This window comes from Excalfactoria chinensis, chromosome 1 (assembly GCF_039878825.1).
Source record: "Excalfactoria chinensis isolate bCotChi1 chromosome 1, bCotChi1.hap2, whole genome shotgun sequence".
Lineage (NCBI taxonomy): Eukaryota > Metazoa > Chordata > Aves > Galliformes > Phasianidae > Excalfactoria > Excalfactoria chinensis.
The window spans coordinates 167,797,575-167,821,465 of NC_092825.1; the positions used below are offsets into that span (position 1 = coordinate 167,797,575).

A 23,891-nucleotide genomic window follows, 5' to 3' on the forward strand; every position below is an offset into this window, starting at 1 on the left:
GAAATTGTTCAGCAAAGAGTTCACGACTGTCGTGGAACTAACTTCTTCAGTACCATGCTTACAGTTGCTTTGAAAAAGAACAGCCCGTGTCATAGATTAGCTAATATTCACCACAGAAGATTCTGTAGAGGTGCTTTTTGTTGTTGTTTGTTTTTTAATTGCTACAGCTGCATAAATAAAAAAATAGGTTTTTTCTCCCGAGGTCTTGCTCAGGGTACAATGGAAACTGGAAGCAAGAACAGCTTCTTTTATCAGCTCCCTCCGAGGCCCCGGGCAGAGCGCAGAGCTTTGTCTGAAAGAAAGCCGCCCCCTCACACGGCGGCAGCTGCCGCGCAGGACAGCGCTGGGCCGGCATCCCGCGCAGCAAGGCCTGCCCCCGCAGCCGTGCCTCCCGCACCCAACAGTGGGCGCGTTCCTGCAGCCCGCGGGCCCTCCCTCTGCCTCCTGAGCCGCTCCGCAGCGCTCGGCTCTTCCTCTCGCCGCGCCGTTCCCTGCATTCTCCTCGGCGCCGAGCGCGGGTTCCGCCAGGCCGCCGCCCTCCGCTCGGCGCAGACCCCGGCACGGAGCTTCCCCGCCTCGGCACGGACCGCGGCGGAGCGCGCGCCATCGGAACGCGCCTCAGAACACCGCTCCGCCGAGCGCGGCCGGATTCGCGGCGGGTGGGTAAGGCCCGAGAGAGCCGCGCTGGCTGAAAGCGGCGGGGAAGCTCCCGGCTGGGCCGAGCCCCAGGGCTCTGACGATGCGAAGGCCGTGCTCCCGCGGTCTGACGCGGGCTCGCCCGGCTCTCAGAGCCGAACGGGAACGGCGGCGCCAGAAGCAGAGCGGCACGCCGCGGGCGGCCACGGCGCCTCCGCGGCCCCGCCGTGCCGCGCGCCACGGCGCGTGCGCAGCCCGCTCCCCCCTCCCGGCGAGGAGCAGCGAGGAGCGCAGTGCGCAGGCGCGGCGGCCGGTGAGGGAGCGCGGCCGCCGGTGGGCGGGGCCGTCCGCGGGGACGTTACAACTCGCCGAGGGCGGCCGCGGCGCCATTTTGAATTGGCTGCGGGTCGGAGGGGGTGGCTGCCCAGCGCGGCCCCGCGTCCCCCGAGAAAACCAGGGAGAAGAGAGCGAGGGCCGAACATGGCGGCGAATCGGAATTTGAAGCAAGTGCGGATCGAGAACAGCTCCCCGGCGGCGCCGCTGGGGATGGTGGGGGGCGGCGGCGGCGGCGGCCTGAAGGGGCTGCGGGGCCTAGAGACGGAGAACGAGGCGGCGGCCATGGCGCTGGTGCCGGTCAAGGAGGGTGGGGATGAGGAGCAGGAGGGTGGGTTCACCATCGACATCAAAAGCTTTCTCAAACCCGGCGAGAAGAGCTACACGCAGCGCTGCCGCCTGTTCGTGGGCAATCTGCCCACCGACATCACCGAGGAAGATTTCAAGCGCCTCTTCGAGCGCTACGGGGAGCCCAGCGAGGTCTTCATCAACCGGGACCGCGGATTCGGCTTCATCCGCCTGGTGAGCTTCGCGCGGGGTTCCGCGGCCCCGCCGCTGCCCTGCCCCGTTGTTCCCGGGGGGCGGCCGGGAAGCGCAGCCGCTGCCTCGCCTTCTCTTTTTGTCCTCTGCTGCTCGCTCTGCTCTCCGCGCACCACCCTCCCCTTTCCCTCCCCCCTCCCCGCCCCTCCGCCTCCCTTGCCCCGCGCTGTGAGCCCCCGGCGTTCCCCCCTCGCGGCTCTGCGGGTTTCGGGTCCCTCCCCTCCCCGTTGGCGTGCGGCTCGGGCTGCTCCCGCAGCTCGACGGATGCGAGATCTTGCGTGATCTGCTCCGTTCGTTGAATATACTTAAAAAAAAACAAAAAACAAAAAATCCTTAATTAACTGGCAGCGTTTTATTGTACTTTAGGATTCTCTGTGCCAAAGCAAATTTCAGTCTCCGCAGTTCACTATGAATATTTCCTCATGCAGTTAATTTTAAAGATTGCACGGTTTCGTTTTGAACTACTGTTGCTCCCGCGTATTGAAAGCTCAGAACGTGTAATTCACGCTTGTACCAGACTGGAAACTTAAATTGGTTAAATGTAATGAGATTGCGTTTTTTTGGGCACGTACAACTTGAGCGCTATTATTTCAAGTCGAACATTCAAAAAAGAAATCATCCTCGAGGCGTGTTATCCTGCATTCCCGTTTTTCAGTTCCATGTGCAGGATTAGTTTTCCTGACTGCCACATTTAGGATGCTCTGATTTGCAGAGTTCAGAGAAAAGCTTTAAAGTGCTTCGTGTGCCACCCCGACCTGGGGTTTTATTTGTATCTTTTGCTCGTTAAGATTTTTTTTCTTTTTGGTTATCAACGATAATTGCGGCGTTTCTGCCATCTGTTTTTATGGTGACAGAATACTCCCAACTGGAATTAACGATGTTCTGGAAGGAGTGCAATATATTTGCATACATTAGTCAGTTCTGCACGTGATAGAGATCAGCATCTATCTGAATGTCCCTTTTGCACAATATTAAGAGTCATATTTTTAAGCTGTTTATGTGGCTGGTCGAGGCACGGAGGTAATGTCTGCTGCTTAAAGAACTGTTTGAATATTTAGGATTGCAGATATAAAACTAATGGAGGATTTCTGAAATGAGAAGAAGGCAGTTATTGAGCTCAACTTGTCTCATGGATGAGGGTGCAGAAAAGCCATAAGTATGAGAGGAACGAATCCAGCAGCAGCAATGTAATTTCATCATTTCTTGATGGATTTTGAGAATTAGGCATAGATGGGGAGTTCATCCAATGGCAGCAACAAGCAAGTTATTTTCAGAGGATATTTTCATCTATTTAAAAGAAAAATAATCCCAGAAAGCAAACAGAAGCACCGACACCTTTGATCCTGTAGTATGATCTCTGAAAATACTGTTCCTTATGGTGTGAATAGGTAAATGCAAAAAGGTGTCGAATTCTCAACTGTGCTGAAAGCCTTTACAGTGCAGTACAGACATAGCTGTGATGATGGGAATGTTCTGCCCTCTAATGTGTAAGAAAAATTGGTATCCAAGTAACTTTTGTCAGACTAAATCGTAAGGTATGGAAAGAGTGTGTTATTCCAGTCAGTGGATGGGAACTTTTGGAGGGGAAAAATGCTAAATGACCTTAATTGAAACGAGCTCCTATTAGAGAAAGAAAAAACGCTACTTTTCTGGGGTTTGGAGGGGAGGAACAACTGCACAAAAGCCACGTCTGTTGTCTTTGCAAGTAAAACATACAATGTTTTGTATCTTGGAAAAGGAATCTAGGACACTGGCCGAAATAGCAAAAGCAGAACTTGATGGTACTATTTTGAAGAGCAGACCACTTCGAATTCGATTTGCTACTCATGGAGCTGCCCTAACGGTCAAGAATCTTTCACCCGTGGTTTCTAATGAGCTGCTGGAACAAGCGTTCTCTCAGTTTGGACCGGTGGAGAGAGCTGTCGTTGTGGTGGATGATCGCGGCAGAGCTACAGGAAAAGGTTTCGTAGAGTTTGCAGCAAAACCTCCAGCACGGAAAGCTCTAGAAAGATGCAGTGATGGTGCATTCTTGCTAACAACGTAAGTTCATGGGATTTTGTTTGCGTTTGTGTTGAGTGTGCTTTTCTCTTGTGAAAGAAAACAGCATTTGAGGGCGTTCCACAGTTCTTATTTTCAAGTGATGGAAGCCGTGAGGTCAGAAATGAAAGGTGCTTTACTTGAATGCCCAAAATGCATTGTTCTCCACACTGGAGAATAAAAAATTTAGCCAGTCTTCTACTTACAAGTAGTTTCCACTGAGATGGATTCCAGTCTGTTTAATAGGGCTTTTCTTAATGAGGCTTTCTTTTCACTGATTGCACTCTTCCTCATCCCAGTAATGGTAGGAAATTCTTGGCGAACGGGTACGCGACTTTGGGGAGTTTCCTTTAAAGTCAGGAAAATGTTGCTAGATTTATTTTCTTCAAGCAAGCTTCGTTTATAACTTTCACAGCTGTAGGATTTTTCTTTTTAAATGTAAACTTGGGTTTTGCACCACAAGCTGATGGCAGAAATTTCTGGAAGAATTTCAAGGTCAAGCAAGCCTGTGGATGACAGCACTCCTCTGTGCCATCTCTTATTTCCCTACCTGGTGACAAGAGTTGTTAACTGCTGCACTTTGTTGTACAATGGCCAGGGACAGCTTCAGGTGTTTTCATAAAGGATGAGTGAAATGGTAAATGTTCAGGAATGTATTTGTTTCTTCTTTTTTTTTTTTTTTGTTTTTCTTTTTTTCTTTTTTTCTTTTTTACCCCTTATAATTGGGGAAAATAAGGCTGCAATTTCACACTATTAAGGCTTGCTACTGCAGTGTTGGGAAGTTCTGATTCAGGCTGCTTTTACCTTGAGAGTTTTTCTGATACTTCCAAGAGCCATTTGTGCTTCCTGAAACAAAAGGAAAGTATGTGGCTGCTTCTGTTACATTCATTTTTGGCTGTTCTAGAAAGTGAAGGTGCTTGCTCACCTGGGTGATAAGAGCACCAGGTCCAGTTGAAGATAAGGCAGGACAGTATGTTGCTGTGATGAAATAGCAGGTGGAAAAAAGATTTGGAACTCCTCTTGCTCGTAGTAATACCATAAATCTTATATATGATTGGACTGAATGCTGATTATCTGACCTGGTGGATATGCAGTAAATTCAGTCTAAGTCTCTACTGTTATCGGCAGGCACCGGCAATTTGTTTTTACTTCTTGTTGTGGATTTTCTTGGCATTAGTGTTTGAGTGGTGGCATGGTGAGCCAAACCAGGCAACTAATCTAGTTCAGTGAATACTGTAATGTTATGTGAGCTATCCTCATATCATAGCATGCTATTCTTGGCATGAGAGATGTGGTAGGGGAAAGAAAAGCAGGGATACGAGGGAGGGTATTCTTGTTTTAGTAGCTACTGGCTAATTTTGTTTGATGGAAGTGATCATCTAACCATGACTTAATGAATAAAAAGCACTTGATATCTGTCTTCCAACTGCATGTTAGGAAACACAATGGATGCCTAAGCAAATGTAATTAGTATGTATCTCCTGCTGTGACAGTTTTTGTGCTGTGATAGTTTTTGTTTTGCTTCAAAATCAGAAACTTGATATTTTAGGGGAGATCTGTCTGAATAGAAAGGAGTAATTGTAGGAGAAATACTTGCATTGTTGTGCACTGTGATTCCAGGCTGTTGCTTCCCCCTCCCCCCCAATCTGCCTTGATGCCCAAAGATTTTTCCTAGCTGTCCATGTTCTTAAAATATATAAAGGTTTGGTTTTTTTTTTCTATGATTTGCAAAGTTGTTTTTTTTTTTTAAAAAAAAAGTGTGGAACAAGTGCTGGCATTTTGACAATAGGAGCTACGTAGCTCTTACATTTTGTTAAGGTATTGTTTAGATGCTCCCAAAACAGGCGTATTTCTTATATACAGTTGAGGGTTTTATTGTTAGCCACCATTCCACCATTAGCTAATACTTGACTCTGATTACTTCAAATACTGCAAACTTGAGGAATGCACTCTACATTATGTAGAAGTTATTCTAGAATTATCCTTGAAAAATGAGTGTAAAAATATCGAGCTGTTTTTAGTTGTAGAGTAACCTTAATTAGAATCTGTTCATATTACATAGAAATACAGAGCGAATATTGCTACCTTTTAGCCTTGTTTGTTGTGTACTGTTATAATCATGGTTCCCACATTGTCTAAATAATTTGTGAAGTTTTTGAGATTTTTTTTCAGCTTTAAATGTTTCTGTACTTCACAGCAGACAAAACTACATGGTGATATTTTCTCTGCAGAATAGCTAACTTGATTTGGGTGTAGAACCAATTGTCACTTCCACAGATGATAATTCTTCTTAAATAAGAAGAATTTGCAAAACAGGACTGTAGGATGATACATATGTTAGTTTCCAAGAGTGCTGCTTCACAATACCAAAGCAGTTTATTTTACTGTTTCTTTCATTATTCAGTTTTTCAATTGAAATTCTCTTCCAGAACACCTCGACCTGTTGTTGTGGAGCCAATGGAGCAATTTGATGATGAAGATGGGCTCCCAGAGAAGCTAATGCAAAAAACACAACAGTATCACAAGTAAGTTCTATTTGACTTTTAACTTTATAAAATTAAGTTACTAAGTAAGTATTTAGTAAGCTAGCATTTTTATTGCAGGTTGGTGTATGTTTATTTTGTACAGCCAAGGGGAAGCCAGATGTTAGGTCGGTTAACTTTTTCACACAGAAAAGTGATGTGTTGTTTCTGTATTCAGAACTAACATTAGAGTAGTTCAGTTGGAAGGGCCTTCAAAGATCGAGTCTGCTGCCTGAGCACTTGAGGCTGATCAAAAGTTACAGTGTTATCCAACTGCCTCTTGACCACCAACAGTCAGTGGGTGTGAACCACCCTCGTGGTAAAGAATGTTTTCCTTGTATCCAGTCCGAACTACTTCTGGTGGGGCTTTGTACCATTGGTCATCGGTTACTTGTAACGGTGTTGTGCCTCCGGTGGTGCAGTGGTATAAGTTGCTGCTTGCAACACCAGAGGCCCGGGGTTTGAATCCCTCCTGTGGTGTAAGTGGCAGAAATGCTGCTCTGCTACACAGAGGGCTTGAATCCCGGGAGTTGGACTCGATGATCTCTAAGGTCCCTTCCAACTCGCACGATGCTGTGATACTTCCCCTCCTTTTCTCTAAACTAGATAAAGCATGTCTTCTGCCTCCCATAGGATGTACCCTGCAGACCTTCTGCCACCTTTGTTGCCCGTCTCTGAATGCACTTGAGTACCTTTACATCCTTTTTATATAGTGGAGCCAAGAACTAAATGCAGTACTCAAGGCTGGGCTGCACCAGTGGTAAATACAGCAGGAGAATCGTGTATTGGAACTAGCTGGCTATTCTGTGTTTAATGCCCCGCAAAACTTGGTTTTCCCCTTGGCTGCCAGGGCATGCTGCTGGTCAGTGATGAGCTGTGGTCACCAGCATCCCCAGGTTCCAGCTGTTGAACCTTAAGATCTTTTAAGTTCCTTCCAACTTAACTATTGTAATGCTACATTGGTTTTTGTCAAAAGATTAACAAGCAACTTCTTTAGTATTCCTAATCATAGTAAAATGGAGTCTTGTTGGTTAAACATTCTGTGATTTTACTGAAGTAGGGATTCCTGGTCTGCTGAAATCAGCTGGAGCTTACTGCCAGTCACTGGTAGTCTCCTGTGAGCTTGGGGTGTGGTCTGATCCTGCAGACATGTGTACACACCCACAGAATTTTGTCCTCAGATTAGCACCACCTTGTTTGTGGAATCCGTGGGGTGTAAATCTTGGCTGCTTCTGTGGTTTGGATGTAATTTTGATCAAAAGAGTCTTAAGCATGAGGTGAAAGAGAGTTTTCCTTACCTCATTAGAGAATATTACTTCTAACATTCAAATTTGATTGCTATGTAGATCTTGCTGCTTGAAACTAAAAAACTTATTCTGGTAAGCAGGTAAACCTGTAGAGTAATACCTAACAAAAAAAAAATCATTGTTCTTTACAACATTAATGTTAGAATGTAAATAAAATGAATAGCTTCTTTAAATATTTAAGTATTCTTACTAACAGTCTGAACTGTTTAGTGAGCTTTAATATGCATTTAATTTCTTGTATGACTTGATCACTTTAGAAGGGTGAACCCAGTAAATCTAATGTCACAGCTAAATATTTTGTACCACGGTAATTAAACATTTTCATGTTGATTATATAACTTGAGTAGATACTTACAGGGCAGATTTCTCTGATCAGATTACTTACCACATTAACAGCTGAATTAAACTCTGACATACTGGTTTGCAACACAGATCTGACTTTGCATCAGATTACTACATTTGAAATGATTGTTTGTAAGTTCTTTGGCTGTTACAGCTGTTGATCTTAATGTGTCCTTCTGTACATTTTAACTGCAAAATTTTTATTAGGGAAAGAGAACAGCCTCCACGTTTTGCTCAACCTGGAACATTTGAGTTTGAGTATGCTTCACGTTGGAAGGCTCTTGATGAGATGGAAAAGCAACAGCGTGAACAGGTTGACAGGAACATTAGAGAAGCCAAAGAGAAACTAGAGGCAGAAATGGAAGCAGCTAGACATGAGCATCAGCTAATGTTGATGAGGCAAGGTAAAAAATCAGATAATGTATTAGTGTTAATTCTTTTCTTTTCACACATTTTCTTTCTGTAGCATATTGAGCTGTATGTTAAATGCAGAGATTTCTGGTAGATGCTATTTAATTAAATGTGTTGAACTGAGGCAAAGGAAGTAGTATTTCTCTGTTTGCATAGTCTTTGAGGGTTTGTGGTGATGGATTAAGAAGCTGAGAAAAGGGAGGTTGCCTAGGTGTGTTTTTTCACCTAAGTTTTTGTGGTGTAAGTAGTTTATGTATCAAGAATGAATGATAGCCTCAAATTCATCTGTAAAGTTATTTCCTGTTGGTGTTGCTTATGGCCATAGATGTGACAAAGCACTGTTTGTGTGCCCTGGGCAGGAAAAAAAAAAAGAAAATGATAGCTTATAGTTGTTACAGCTGTTTGTGCTCCTCCAATACAACCCAAAATAGAACAGCAGCTAATTTTATTCTTTTTTAAAAATGTTTGAAACCCAACTGAGAAATCTGTGTGCATGATTACTGTATGTCTAAGCAACTCAAAATAAGTCACAGCTGTCATTAAGCTACGTTATTCTTGGAAGTATAAAATGGTGTATCCCTCTTATTTAACTTTGCGGATATGTTCCCTTTCTGTAGTTCTGGGGGAAAGAAAGTCCTTTAGACAAACCCTACCCTTGGGAATTCCCGTGGTAGAGAAAGCAGAAACAGGGCAAGTACCTGATATTTACTGCTTGTTAGTCTTCTTCCCAAAAAGCTGAAGGCCCATAATTACTGCTATTTGCATTGCTTTCCAATTGAGAACTACAGAACACCATTTGGTTTTAGTTCTTTAGACTTACTAGTTCTTCTGCAACCGAAAGCTATCATTAGGAAGTTCACCTATCCTACTGTTTCTCAAGGAGCAGGCTTGCATTAAATGAGAAACTGTGTTAATAAAAGATTGTGTGCTGTAGTACAGAGCATAATAAAATTTTAAAAATCCAAACAAATTTCAAATGCCAAATAGTTACTGTGGCTCCTATTATGGATGTTGAAGGAAAAAGTTCTCATTCTTTTTAATATCCATTAAGATCCACTTTTACACGGAAAAAGAAAGGCTATTCCTTTTGATGAAGAGCCACTAGAATGAGGATCTTTTTGGTGCCAATATTCCAGTGAGAAAATAGGCTGTGGGAAGAGGGTTTTTCATTCTTTGATTATAATGAAATGCTTCTCTTTGGTACCAAACAACCTGGAATTTTGTGCAGGTACTCAGATTTAAGCTATGGATGTGCAGGAATTTGAATAGCTGAGCTTGTAGGCATGTTTCTTGTTTTATCTCACCAACTCTTCAGCTTCAATGTCTATGAAAATAACATATTGAGATTGAATTGTGATTTTTAAGAAAGATGCAGTGGAGCAGAAGGCATCAGAACCTGGAATGACTATTTTTGCATACATGATGTACAAACCAAATGACTGATTTCAAAAATTATTGAAGGAGTTATTCTGAAACATGGAATGTAAAACTATAGCACAGTAATTATTAGGAGCTAAAAAGCTGAGAAGAATAAGTTTACTACAGTCCATATACTTCAGCAGATGAAGGAAAACAAGTTTTAGTGAAATTGCTTTATCAGAGGTGTTGGGGCTTTCACTAGAACGTGCTGGCTGAAGCCACCTGAGTTTTCATGGCATGGAATTAACACTGAAGATAAGGGCTTCATTCTATCAATGTGTGTAATTTTTCACTTCAAAGTGTCATGTTTTGACAGATTGAGTCAGCAGTAATTTGTAGAGCAGAATACGTGTTTCCATGTGTAAGTAAATTAGCATGATATTTCTGATCTACATATTGCTGGGATGCTTTAGACTTGTGTAAATATTCCCTCAGAACAACAGTGAGATAATTCGACAAAGTACTGGAAGATTTGACTAGATTTAACCCGAAACGTCATTCTGTATCAGCCATTTGCTTTCCATTTCTTAGAAACTGAAAAATTAGCAGCTAAAACAATGAAGCTTTTTGGACTTTGTATTCCTGCTTGTAGGATTAACTCCTGAGGTGAGGGGACGCTTTTGCCTTCAGTCCTTAAATCCACAGGAAGTTGAATATTGAAGTTGTTTGTCTTTTTTTCTTTAGGCGTGAGAAGATGAAGAAGCTAATAGTCATGCTTTCTGTCTTTCACAGCTGTCTGCTTCAGTGCAGGTTTTTTTCTGTTCAGAGAAAGGGACTGCATCCAACAAATGTCAGTCCAGAATTAGCAGTATTACAAATCCTCTAATATGAGAGGCTCTGTGCTCAGCCTGAACACCTAGATCTTTATTTTTTGTCTAGCTAGTAAAGCTTTGTGTCAAGATTCTGTCACTGTCATGGGGTACCAAACCCAACTGTTATGCTGAGCTTTTAAGTTCTAACAGTTTCAGGAAGGGCAGTGATCAGAGCTTGGCCTTGAAAATTTTTAGAGATGTGTAAAATTAGGGCTGAAGAACTCAGAGGGGAGGAAATGATAAAATCATAGTAGTTAGTGGTAGAAAGAAGGTAGAAAATCCTGTTACGGTGTATTAATGTCAGGAAAAAAGGAATGATAGGTAAGTGGGAAATAAGATAAAGACAGTATACACCCTTCCCCCCAGTAAACAACTCTGAATGCAGAATGGGTTGATTCATGATCTCATTAATACTCTGAAACTATCTAGATTTTATTCTAAGGAGTCTGTGGCTGACTATGAAGATAGTGTTAGCCAAGTCTGCTGTAGTGTGCACTGTTGTAAGGAAATGGTCCTGCAGCTTTTTTATTTGAATGAAACTTCGTTTTAATCATTAGTTGATTCAAGTACATCGGCTTTGCAGAAATGGTAAAAGCAGGCCTGCAAAACTTGTTTGAGAGAAAAGATTTGTCTTGCCAATAAGGATGTTGTCTGGTAAACTTTGTTAAAACAAATATAGGGCAAAATTCTGGTGATGAAAAGAAAACAAATGCATGATATGTTGGTAAATGCAGCACTGTAAAAGTTTATAGTAATATGTGCTGCTGCAAGTTTGAAAGGTTTTTGCAGAGCTAATAAAAATGATTTACTTTCTGACTTTGGTGTCACACTGGATCAGGTTGCCCAAGAAGGTGGTGGATGTCCCATCTGTGGAGGCATTCAAGGCCAGGCTGAATGTGGCTCTGGTCATTCGTGACCCTGCACATAGTAGGGGGTTGAAACTAAATGATCATTGTGGTCCTTTTCAACTCAGGCCATTCTGAGATTTAATTAATGTGGTGAAGAAATGCATGTAAAAACGTGTGGAGTAGTTGAGCATAAAGCACATCCAATAGATGCCATGGTGGAATTTTCCTCGTGGTGTCTGCAAATAACATGGCTAATATCCTATGAAGATGGAAAATGCAAACGGCTGCTTTTATTTTGGCAAGAGGTTGAATTAATATTCACTGAAGAATGCATGAGTTTCCAGGCAGAAATCCGTATTGTGATTGGGCAGTATCAAATAGAGCTAAAGTTATTATTATTAGTTCTGGCTTGCTTATTAAGAGCTTTTCAAAGTGCTTTTCAAGAAAGAATGTGGCTATTATTTCTGGTAGTGTTAGCAAGAATAGTTACTGTAGGTGGCTATAAGCACAGTCATGGTTTCACTTGGTTCTGCTGTGTTGTGCAGTTGTCTGCAGTAGATGATAGAGAATATGAATTACACTTGTTAGCTTGCTAAAAGGACTTCAGCATTATGCAGCATTGTGGAAAAAATAGATACCTTGCCAAAGCTGCAAAACCAGGATGTGATTTAAGTGATTGAGACTTTCTTTTTTTAAACTCCCTTTCTCTTTGTTTGAGGGCTTCACATTTCTATGTCCATCATCTTTTTTTGAGGTGTAGCCAGTGTAGTGCCTTACCATGTGAGCCTTGGGTCCTTGTGTTTTTTTCATAAGGCAGGCTTAGCCAAATGGGAAGGAGCTGGTTAGATGTGTTGAGAAGTTGCTTTAATTTTAAAATTGATTATTGTTAATCTGGTAGTGATTTTTGTTTTGTTTTGTTTTTTTTGTTACCATGTTGTTAATTGAGAGCTTTTATCTACCTTACATTTTTAATCCTGGTAGATCTCATGCGGCGTCAGGAAGAATTGAGACGTTTAGAAGAACTTCGGAATCAAGAACTTCAGAAACGCAAGCAGATACAATTGAGGTATTTTGTCTTGTACTGTGTGAAGTTGCGGCAGTAATTTAAAGCATGCATCTGCTGTCAGCCTGCAGAAATTTGGGTACTTTGGTGTGCAGAGCTTTTAATACAAAATATAACCATCTACTGTTCAAAAGTGTAACAGGATACATTTCTCTTAAAGTTCTTGCAGAGAAAAATGGTCACTTATGCTAATAGAAAAGGATAGTTGCAAGTATGTCTAGTATTTTTTTCATTTATTTCAGCTCAGTTAGTCATTCTGTAAATGTCTGAGTTTTTTAACTAGCTTAGATTTGTCTTAATGTGAATGTTTAATATGATGATATATTTTTCAACATCTGATGGAAGCATAGCTGTAATGGAGCTGTATTAGAACACACTTGTAAAATGGGGGGTATTCATCTGCATGTAGAAGTGTGGCGTTGCTGATTTATAGTCAAAGTGAGATATTTGGGAGTGTTTTCTTGTGTTACTGTAGTGCTTTGTGGCACTCTGTTATCTTATGTATTGCTTTTCTCTTTAAGAGATGATTCTCAGGAATATGGGGGCTGCTCAGAAAGTAATGCCTTCTATCTTATGATGACCCATGATATCAGAGGCATATATTGGTGGTAATGCAGTAGATTGAACCTTTGCACCAATATTCTGTAATGTTTTGTGGCTGTGTGATAGATGGCAGCAGAAGGGTAGTCTGAACCTGCTTACTTCTTTGTACAGGTTAACTGTAACCAGAAGAACAAGATTATTAATATTGTGAATACCTGTATACTTGATAAACATAAACACTTTGGTAATGTTCAAATCCATCAGGTTGAGTAGCTTAGTGCCTTACACTGTATTAAAAATCATTAAGTAGTTATGCTTATGTGCTCGATGTTAACTCCTGAGACTGGTTGAGCCTGAGCAGATCACAAGTCTTAATTTATGTAATTTCTGAAAAAAATCCTAGACATGAAGAAGAGCACAGACGGCGTGAGGAGGAGATGCTACGTCAGAGGGAACAGGAGGAATTGAGACGGCAGCAGGAGGGAGGATTTAAGCCAAATTTCATGGACAATGTAAGTAGAACTCTGACTAAAGTTGAAATGGTAAATATTTTACTGTAGGTGTTTATTTTTTTTAATACTCAGTCTTATTGAACTGCCACCTTGCAGACTGTATTTCCTTCAGAACTCCATTATTCTGATGTGTGGAGTGACACAAATTTAGCAGCGCAATTTTCTTGAACTATGACATCACTGCCTTGTAGGAAAATAAGTCATTCAGCATTTCAGATAATTGAAGGTGATCACATTATCATTTTCCTTTTTTTATTCAGGAAATCAAATTTTCCAGGACAATCATTTAGTTTTTTTTAAGTGGAAGGTCAGAGGCTGGATAGTACGGGCATGAGGAAGTGCCTCAGTTGGGCTGAAAAATTAAGTTTTTAAACAATTATTACTGTAGAGCTTGTTTGATTGCTCATTATGTGTTATGCTTAATTTATTAATAATAATATACTTTAGAAACAGGCAGTGGAGTTTCACACGAAGCCTAAAATCCCTTTCTTTGAGACTTTACTGTAGGACTAGATGAAGAAAGTCTCCAGATCTGTACTGAAGACGACCAGAATGTTGAAAGGAAGAAAAAAATCTTTGCCACAATTTCTAAATTAAATAATGTAGCAGTAATGTATTTAGGTCTATTCGGTTGTTGAAATCTCATCCTGAGGGAGCAGCAAAATGGGGATATCAGAGCAATCAGCTTCTAAATTTTCAAGATAATCTCTTTTGATCATGGGTATGGTTTCTACCAACCAGACTAGTGAAGTGAGCACAAAGCAGTTAAATGCTTTAATTTTATGCAGTAAGGATACCCCATACTGCTAAAATGAGTTTTAGTGGGAAAGCAGTAAGTGATGCACATAGTGCTCCTCTGTACAGGTTCGACTTGATGCATAATGTGGAAACAAGCTGCTGGTTTCTCAGCTCTTTCCGATTTGTGCTTCGTGGAAGTAATGTTTATTTTACATGCTATCCAGTAACTCTGCCTGTAGAACTCTGAAGATTATACTAAATATGTTCTGAGGTATCCTAAGAGAGGATAGAACAGGAACCTTCTGTTTTCCCAGTTGGACTTAGGATTTTTAGTAAAGATAGCGAGGAAGCAGAATAGTTCCTTTGTGATGTTACCAACTGCTGTCAGTTGATGTTGCTGATATTGCTGAGAAACTCGCAACTGTTGATCATTTATTTCCTTGCGTGCTCACACTGTAAAGAAAACTGTGTTCAGGAATACATTTTGGGTGGGATGGTGATCTAGAACTCAAAACTTAAAAGTATTCTTTAGTGCATTCCTGTTAAGTCATATTTTGAAAGCAGCACGTAACAATCTTCTGACGTGATCTAGAAGTAATACTTAAGTGATTCTGACATAACATATTTTGGGGGCAGTCTGACTTTGTGATTGTGTAAGTTATGTGTCAAAATAATCCTGTGACTGAGCTACAAGATTGCTGTTCTCGCTGCTGAGAGCTGCAGGAAAGGAAAGCTGGCAGGAAAGAGATGGCGGAAGATCCCTTCAGTTCCTTTTGCTGATAGGTAGTAGCGTTTTCCCTGCACCTCAAGGCTGAAAGAGTGCCGAATAATGGTGGCCACAGCAGCCTCTACTGAATTGCTTTTTGCCGCTCTTTGAGATAAGGTTGCTTAGTCTGTGAGCTTGAATTGCTTGCCATTCTCATGCTGTTCTGCATATTTAAATTTGGAAGCCTGTGTGTTTAAAAGCTCTTCAGATTGTGTGTTGGACATAGAAAAAATCATAGCAGAAGAAAGAAAGAGGAATAGTTAAGTGGAAAGCACTTCAATCACTGTAATTTATGTGATTTTATACAATGAAATTCTGGGGGAGAAAGAGTTGTAGAAGAGAAAAGACAAGAGAAAGAATGATCTAGAGTGTGTGTAGCTCTCCTACTGAGTTTCATTTATTGGGATTATATTCATCTGGAATAATATACACCACAAGAATGTATAGGTGCAGTTGTGCAGTGCCTACCAAAAGAGATACAGGTCAACTGAAGAAGTATCAAGTACGGCCATCTTTTTTATGTCAACTGAATTTGAAGTGACATGTACAATAATTAAAAAGTTTTCCCAAGTTCTGAGTATTCTAGTCACATGATGACTACTTCTTTGATTCCAATTTTAATTCTTCCTCTTTAAGGGTTAAAGAACATTAGGAGTGATGCATTTATCTACTTTAACACGTGTTTCTGATAAGGGCGGCTACGAAACTAAGCATGACCTATCATTCTACAAGTGTTTGTTATAACGTGTCCTTAGATCTGTGTTGAGCTTGTGATGTAGGGAATGGAGGTTTGAAAAAAAGCCTTTGCATTTTGGATCTGATAAGAATTTTAAATCTTATCTGGAGATTGCAAAATGATGCATCTTTTTTTTCTATTTAATAGCTGAAGTTTTTTATTCTTAATTAGTTTACTGTAAACAGACTCCATGCAGTAGTTTCATCTAGTCCTAGATTACCATTGTGCACATGTTGAAAAAAGTTCATTTCAGTTTTGAGAATATAAAAGTTGCTTCTTGGTTAGCAAAACATTTTACGGCACTGGGGTGTAGTTTTCAATCATATCCAGTCTTGAACAACTCTTTTGGCTTAAATTATGTAACACGTTGAAGTCTTCTGTCAACCATATATTTAGAAGGAAACTGATAATTTTCTAATGCTTGTTTTTGTTTCTTAAAAGCTTTGAAAAGTAAGCTTCCTTCACTTATATCCTATTCCTTATTACTGTTCAGTATAAAAGGAGGACATAAATGGTAAGTGCGATGGCAACTGGAATTGGAACTTGTCACATAAGGCTGCTGTATCAGGCTTTCCTGTTTAAGGCTTCTTTCTGTGTCTTTTTCCTAACTTGTTAAACTTTTATTTTTCAGTATGACCTCTTTTGAAAAATTTGTTGTAATCAAACTTCATGCAGTCAGCAGTTACTTGGTTTAGTTGCAGTTGATATGAGTGTTTTTATTGCTGAAGCATACATGGTGATGTTGTATGTATACAAAAAAAAATCTGATTGCATTGACTGATAGTCCAGTGGGCTTCCCAGTGATGTCCAGACAATTCATCAAGCTAGTTGTGCAATCTATAGTAGATAAACTGATATTTATACTTCTGTATCTTTTAGAGTTTTCTACCTTGCTTCATAAAGGTTGTTTAATTGAAATCTGCTATTATACCTCAACATATTAATGCATTCTAATAAATGATGAGATATCTTAATCAGGAAGCTTTTTCCTGTAATTTTTATTTTGCATATGTCTTTTCTCCTGAAAGGAGAGCTTGGAGATAGTGATGAAAAAGAAATGTTGTTTTTTCAGCAGCACAAACATATTTTAGATTAAAAATATTCCATTTCTAAGTGCTTTTAATATATTATTTGCTATCCAATGGTTAGTATCCAATTGTGAATGGCTTATGCAGATATACCTTTATTCTGAATCAGTCTTTTTGCTAAGTAATTCCAGTGCCAGGGAATATTTTTAACTGCTGTCACTGATGTAGACGAGTGAAAAGAGAATAATGTAGATCAGGTTTGTATTAAACAGTATTAAAATAGTTTTCAGGTGTTTACAAAAGAGCCCCAGCTTTGTGGAATTACTGTTCCTCATATTTGTGGAACACATTTATTTCTATAATAGTAGTGCAAAATATTTTAAGGTGGATATTGTACTCAATGAAACAGCTACAGCATTGACCTTTAGCAGAGTTTACAGCTCTTCTTACTGATGGTTCGGAGATAGAATTGGGATTTTTAGTTGCCTCTGTCCTCTTCCCATTCCTGCAATGGAACCATCACCCTTTTCAAGTGTAACTTGCACAGATAAGGAATTGTTTTTTGAGAATTAATGAGTTTCAACTTCTGAAAGCTTACTGCTCGTACTTAATTTTTTTACTCTTTCTTTGTGTGAATTTAACTCTGTAAGTTTCCTTTTATTTTTTTAGACAAAAGCTCCACTATTTTAAGTATGTAGCGTTAATAGCAGAATGAATTGATGGGCACTAGAGCAGTGGAGGTTGCTTCAACAACCCAGACATAGTGGATTTCAAAGCTGTCACACAGTGGAGAGCATGAAGGTTAAATTAAAAAAAAGAAAGAAATCCATCAGAAAAGAACACATCAGAACTGCAGCAAAGTTTGTAGTTTGAGGAATGCCAGAATGTTGGTTAATGTAAATTGAGGTATTCAGTCTTTGTTCTAAGAACTGTCTCCCTTTAGAGTAGTTTCTAAATGAAGTTTCCTCCTCACTCCTACCAACTATTTTGAGCCTGCTGTGGTAAGTCTGAGGAATGGCTCATTTCTACATTCCCATACAACTCCAGTAGTAGACTTCCGTGAGAGAAGAATGTTAACTGGATTTTCTTACACCTCTGTAATTCGGTGGTAGGTTTTTGGCCATCTGGACTCTTCAGTGAACAGAACTGAATGGATCTTTTTCCATCTTCTAATCCATTACCAAGGCACCAGTTAGACAAGAAGTTTGCATTCACACTTTCTTACCTTATTCAGAAGAAAACTAAGTTAAGGCAGATTTCCAGTAATAAATTCATTAATAAGAATGTCCAGTACATCCTGTTCCGTGAATTGCTTTGGTATTTTGGAGGTTTAATTAACATTAATTCTGTGACTATTTTGGGATGATTCATAATTGACTTTCTAAACTGGTGTGCATAAAGGAGGTGATTATAATCATTTGAATGTTAGATTTTTATTAGTAATTCCGTTTCAGTATGTGTGAACTATGATTATTTTAGATAATGTAACTTTTCTTTCCTGTGTTAAGCTTTATTATGAATATCAAACACTGTAAAATTTGGATCTTCTACTCAGGTGCATTAATGCTTGCACAGAATGTTTAGAACATACTAATATTTACCTCATGTAAGCTTGTAGAGAGAACAAGTGACTGTTCTGAATTAATGTGCTATATATCATTAATGTGCTATCAAATATGCACAGATCTCCAGTACAAATTTACTTGTAGGCATTCCTGAGCTTGTTCTCATCTGCAGGAATCAATACAGACTTTTGTCCCTGTTTTTTTTAGGTTGTTCCTGTTTATGAATTAATTTTGAGTAAGACTGGTGGACCAGGAAACTTAAATGAACATTTATCTAAATATACCTTTTATAGAATGGCAAATGGCCATCAGCCTTGGTCAGTCGTTGTTTTTCCATGAGGCCTTAGAATAAGCAGATGTTTGTTGAATTATTAATGGAGAGTTCAGCTGCCATCTAGTGCTTGTTTATAAAATACTCGCCTAGTTTCTTCTTTTTAATGGATTTTGCTGGTGCAATTTAAAAAACTCCATTAGAAATCAAATACCAGGACTGTAGTTCATCTATTTAATGTAGTTTCTGAAACTCACTGCTGCCTGCACGTTTTAATGAAGCTATCTAACGAAGTTCCACAAATACTGAGTTTTCTTGGGTTTTCTGTCTTCTGACAGATGAGAACGAGGCTTTTGTAGAATAGAAAAAAAATCTCTTATTAATGTAATTGTTTTGTTAAATGCTGTACATATTTAAGAAACTAAAATTAACATTTGCCTTAACCATTTTCATTTTCTTTTCTTCAGCTACTGGACTTAAGTTTAACTTGGAGTTTGTACATGTATTTATCCAGACTAAGAAGAGATAACATTCAGTTTCAGTTGTCTACTCAGTACCTATTTTGGATTTATCCATTTGTGTGAATCCTGAGAATCCTACTTGAATTGAATCTTGCAGCCAAAATAAGCTTCTGTACATATCTAAGCTTGTCTTTATTCAAAGGGTCTGCACTGAAGGAAGAGTGAAACGCCTAAAGAGTGATAAGTGAGTCCATAGAATTCTAAAGCAACTGTTTGATGAATGTGAGGAGAGCTTATTTACACTCCTGGTTTCTTTCTCTTGGGATGCAGTGACCTTTGAGTAGGCTTGACCTTCTGCTTAGCCTCTGTGTTTTGCTTCAGTAGCTGGCTGAATGGAAGGCTTCAACAGTGATGATGCAGTGCACTGCAACCTAGAAAGGAGCTTGTTTCAGTGAGGTTACCTTTCCATTCATATCAAGCTGAATACTACTTTTTATTTTAAAATAAATTTTGTTAAAGAGCCTGAGACTAATTGCTGCTCTGTAGGCATTGAGCAGATTTACCTCATTACTTAATGCTTGTTTTGGATGACTAATTCTTCTGTGAAGAGTATGAACTACAAGTAATATTTTCATTTTGTCATTTTTCTTAAGGTTCCACTTCATCTTTCCAGAGATGTGTTGGTATTGTTAGATAAACTGATGTTTTTAGTCAGTATTTTGCTGTTTTTTTTTTTTTTTTTTGTTTGTTTTTTTTTGGAAAACATTAGATGTGTCTTCAACTGGCAAGTTTAATGTTTTGATTAATAGAAACTAACTTAGGTAGTTTTAAAGGGATCTGTTATTTTAAGATTCCTCATTAAAGAAGTTTTTCTCAGCCGTGAGTTCTGCAGCAGCTACTGACTTGTTAACCTCGCCTCACAGTTGAGTAAGATGGAAGAATATTTGTGTTAGTTTTGTTGTGTACATGACAGGAAGTACGCTGCTTTTCCTAATGGTACTGAAGGCAGTTCTCTTGATAGTTATGCTTATGGCAGGTTCGCTCTTGTCTCTTCTAAATGTTTTCACGCACAGGATCTGGCAAGGATATTTATAGGTCAAAATTATGTTCCTGGTTCTCTTCTGCATATGTGTTAGAGATTTGTAGTCTTTTTTTTCACTTGGTGTGTTTCCCCCATATATTTATCCTCGTGGAAACTTGTATGTTCTATAAGATAAACTGTTTTCTTCTTTGTCCCTATTACATTGGGATTCTTGTTGTCTCTAGCAACAATATATTGCATATAAACATAATAGTAGTTTAAATATCTATTGATGAAGGGTTACTGTATATGTACTTGAGTCAGGGGACTTACCTACAAAGTAGTGGGTTTTTTTTAATCCATTCAGATTTGTTTAAATGACCAGTTTTTTAAATTTCTTATTAATATTCTGGAATTGCCTGGTTCAATGTATATCGAGTTCTTGATTTGGAACTCTAATCAAATTATTAGTGTACCTCGTCTTCCTCCTGTTTCACAGTAAATGGCTTCCAGGTTGTATTACAGTGTTACTGGGAAGCTCTGCAGAAATATGGAGCCCAATATCATACCAGGATGGGTTTTTTTTGTTTGTTTGTTTTGGGTACTTTAAGTGCGGTGTGTGGACTGGCCAGAACTTTGCTGATGAACTCTTAAATACTGAGCGATTCTGCCTGTTAAGAACATTTATATCATTTCTAAAAGAAGTACATTTGTTTATTGAAAGCTTTTTGTGTAATATCATGGATAACACGCTTTGGCCTTGGTTTAAAACTTTGACTTTCAGCTTATGTTTTGTAAATGCTTGTGTATAGTAATTACCTGATGCCTCCAGCCAGCTGCTGAATGGCATTGGACTCTTAGTTACAATTCAGTCAATATATACCGTATTTACTAAGGGGAGAAAAAATAGGAATATGGAGCTCAAAAAAGAAACTTTTTAAGAAAGATCACTGTGGCTGTAACTGGTGTTGCTGCAAAAGTTACTTTAAGGTGATTTTACAATGTTATATTTGACATTCAGATTTTAAAAGTTATGTTTTTATTTAAACACATACTTCATGATACATCTATATTATTGGCTGTTTATTTTGTCTTCTAAATAATTATTAACAGCTTTCACATAATCTCATAATTCATCTTGTAGCTGGGGAGAATTGTAATTTTGAGGCATTCACTGTGATAATTTATGTAGGTTTGTTAGATGTCCAATAACGACTAAAAGGTAGCATTGTTTTAGAACATAATTTTCAGTTGAATGTTTAGTTTATATCTACATGGTGGCACAGTTAATCCAGATTTGGCTGCTGGTTAGACAGCCCTTTAACTCTGCACCTGCCAGGGTGAATTGTGGAGTACTTAAGTGGAACTTGTTCTGTGAAAGTAAGGTTTTTTTCATATTTCCATGGATATCTCCTAATCTATTTTGATATTTACCTGCTGCCATGCAATTTCTTTAGATAAAATAAAGATATAAGGCCAACTGTACATAAAATTATCTAATATGGCCTGACTATATTATGAAGTAATGTGGTCTAGAACTAGATATGGAGGTTGGTGGCCCTGCTTACAGGGGGGTTGGAGCTTGATGATCCTTGAGGTCTCTTCCAACCCAAGCAATTCTATGATAGTGGGATTATGTATAGCATTTGTGAGCTGGGACGTGTGGTAAATATTGCTTTCAGAAACAGTTCTTCAGGTAAGTGAAGAAGTGCCTTAAATTGAATACAAAAGAAAGAAAAGGGTAATGTTCAGAAATTGAAATGTATTTCATGTATTCATTTCATTATCATTTAAAAAATGAAGATATTAGAAGCAAGAGAAGTGTATTTAGATACTAGTTGAATGGATTCAAAGTAGTGCATAACTCCTCTGGATCTGGGTTAATTGACAGAGTGTTATACTGAGAAAGTTAACAATCAGAAGTTCATGTAAGGATATATGCCTTTTTCTGAAAGGATTTCCAAAGCTGTTAGTGATTACATGCTTTATGCACATTTGTTTTCCAATAAGTATTTCTGAATTTTATGTTTAATTATTGGAGTAGCACAAGTTTACCTTCCTTGTGAATGTTAGATGTTGGATCAAGGACATGTTCTGATAGAACATCTCTGTTCTTGTATACTCTCAGATTGTTCCCAGTGATGGCACTGGAAAAAAATCTGTCTTGCAGTTTTGCCTTCCATGCTTTATCTGTATATACATAGGCAGGGAAGGGGCTTGGTAAGCTTTTCTTTTTAGCAGAATAGGAGTAGGTGATGGTGATTGACTGAAGCATGTAATGAAGTGGATTTTATTCCTAGTCATTCTGGATTACATGTTGTTTGCTTGGTGCCATGTTTTGCCATTTGTTTATATAATTTTGTCTGCTGAATAACATTTTCTACAGGTTTTGAGAAAATGAGGAACTACAGCTAAACATGCCTTTTTAATCTGTGTTGTTGCATATGCAGTATTTTGTTGTATTACAAATGGTGGTGAATGTGGGAAAGAACTTTACATCATTGTTAAAAAATATAACAGTAACATGCAGAGAAGCAGCAAATAACTATAAGATGAACAGAAAAGACCTATCTGAATATGGGGCATTCTTGACTTTTTGGCATACAATAGAGTAGTCTGAAGATATGGGCAAAGTTCCAGTAGCTTAGGTGATAAAATATCATAGTAAAAACACAATTTTTTTAATGAACATGTATTTATATTAGTGCTTTTATTCAAATTGTTGTTTGTTTTTTGTTTGTTTTTTGTTGCTGTTGTTATTGTTTTGTTTTTGTTTTACAAAATACAGCATTCCTTGAGCTTAGTATGTAAGGTCACTAGATAAAGATGCTCAAAAAATAAGTGCTATAGCAAAGCAGCCAACTTTAGTATTTAATACTAAAGACAAGTGAATATCTTTGATGAGAATTGGAATCTGCATTATCAGTTGTTTTTAGAATAATTCGGAATTATCTATTCATAAATGTCTTGAATAAAAACAAAGACTTTTTTACTTTTTACTACCTTTTCTGGCTCAGATGATGAGTTTACAAAAAGGAGAAAAAAGAAAAACAAATGATAATTCATGTTTTTTTTTATACTGAAGCTCATTTCTACTTTGTTTGCTTTATTCCATGTAGTTCAGCACAGTGATTATTTTCTGCTTCTCTTGACAGCAGTGAGAAAACTTCTTCCTTCCCACAGTTGCAAATATTTCGGTGTGCTTTCCTAATCTATTTTTTTTTTTAACTTTCTCTTTCAAACTTACTTCATATTTTTGACATTATTTAAACTAATAATTCACTGGCAGCTACTCTACTGCACACAGATTCCACTCTATGATATTTGCTGTTTTCAGCCATTGCTCTCTTGAAAGAATCTCAGCTTCTAAGTTGCCTTCTTCCATCAGTATATTTTCTACAAGTTTTCCTTTCACTAATTGTGAAATACCAGCTGAATCACAGAATCACAGAATCACAGAATGACCCGGGTTGGAAGGGACCTCAAGGATCATGTAGTTCCAACCCCCCTGCCTAGCAGGGCCACCAAACATACGCCTTTACTAGATCAGGTTGCCCAGAGCCCTGTCCAACCTGGTCTTGAACACCTCCAAGGACGGGGCATCCACAACCTCCCTGGGCAAAAAAAAAAAAGCTGAAAAACACTTAGTTTGGAAAACCTAGTATGCAAAGTGGAAGTTGATGATTAGTGAAGTGTTTGGGAGTTTTTTTTTTTTTTTTTTCTTACAACAACAGTTTACTGTTTTTTGTCATGGTGTTTTCATCCATATTTTATAAAACGTGTTGTACTTTTGATTACGTAAATGCTCACGTTCTGCAAGATGTCACAAGTTTACTCTCAGAAATGGAATTAACTAGAAAATTTTTGATTTAAAAAGAATCAAGTGAGAGAATGAGGGAGACACCTGAAATGTAAGTAAAACCTAGAAGATAAAATATTTGTTATTCTGCATTATAAATTAAATATAAAAACAGTGTGTG

General features: G+C 38.9%; 1 protein-coding gene across 4 annotated transcripts in view; it reads left to right on the plus strand.

The window, feature by feature from the left end:
• Window positions 1-265: 265 nt before the first annotated feature.
• Window positions 266-23,891, plus strand: part of PSPC1 (paraspeckle component 1) — a 66,714-nt gene continuing 43,088 nt past the window's right edge. For 3 of the 4 annotated variants that reach the window (XR_011902615.1, XR_011902614.1, XR_011902613.1), the window contains exons 1-6: window positions 266-1,491; window positions 3,248-3,549; window positions 5,976-6,071; window positions 7,925-8,121; window positions 12,189-12,273; window positions 13,217-13,325. Coding sequence is in view for 1 of the 4 variants with exons in the window: in XM_072326597.1 (XP_072182698.1) it covers window positions 1,117-1,491; window positions 3,248-3,549; window positions 5,976-6,071; window positions 7,925-8,121; window positions 12,189-12,273; window positions 13,217-13,325 (1,164 nt within the window). In the remaining 3 variants the exon portion in view is untranslated. The remainder of the gene's footprint in view (window positions 1,492-3,247; window positions 3,550-5,975; window positions 6,072-7,924; window positions 8,122-12,188; window positions 12,274-13,216; window positions 13,326-23,891) is intronic. The other variant, XM_072326597.1, reaches the window with a different exon arrangement.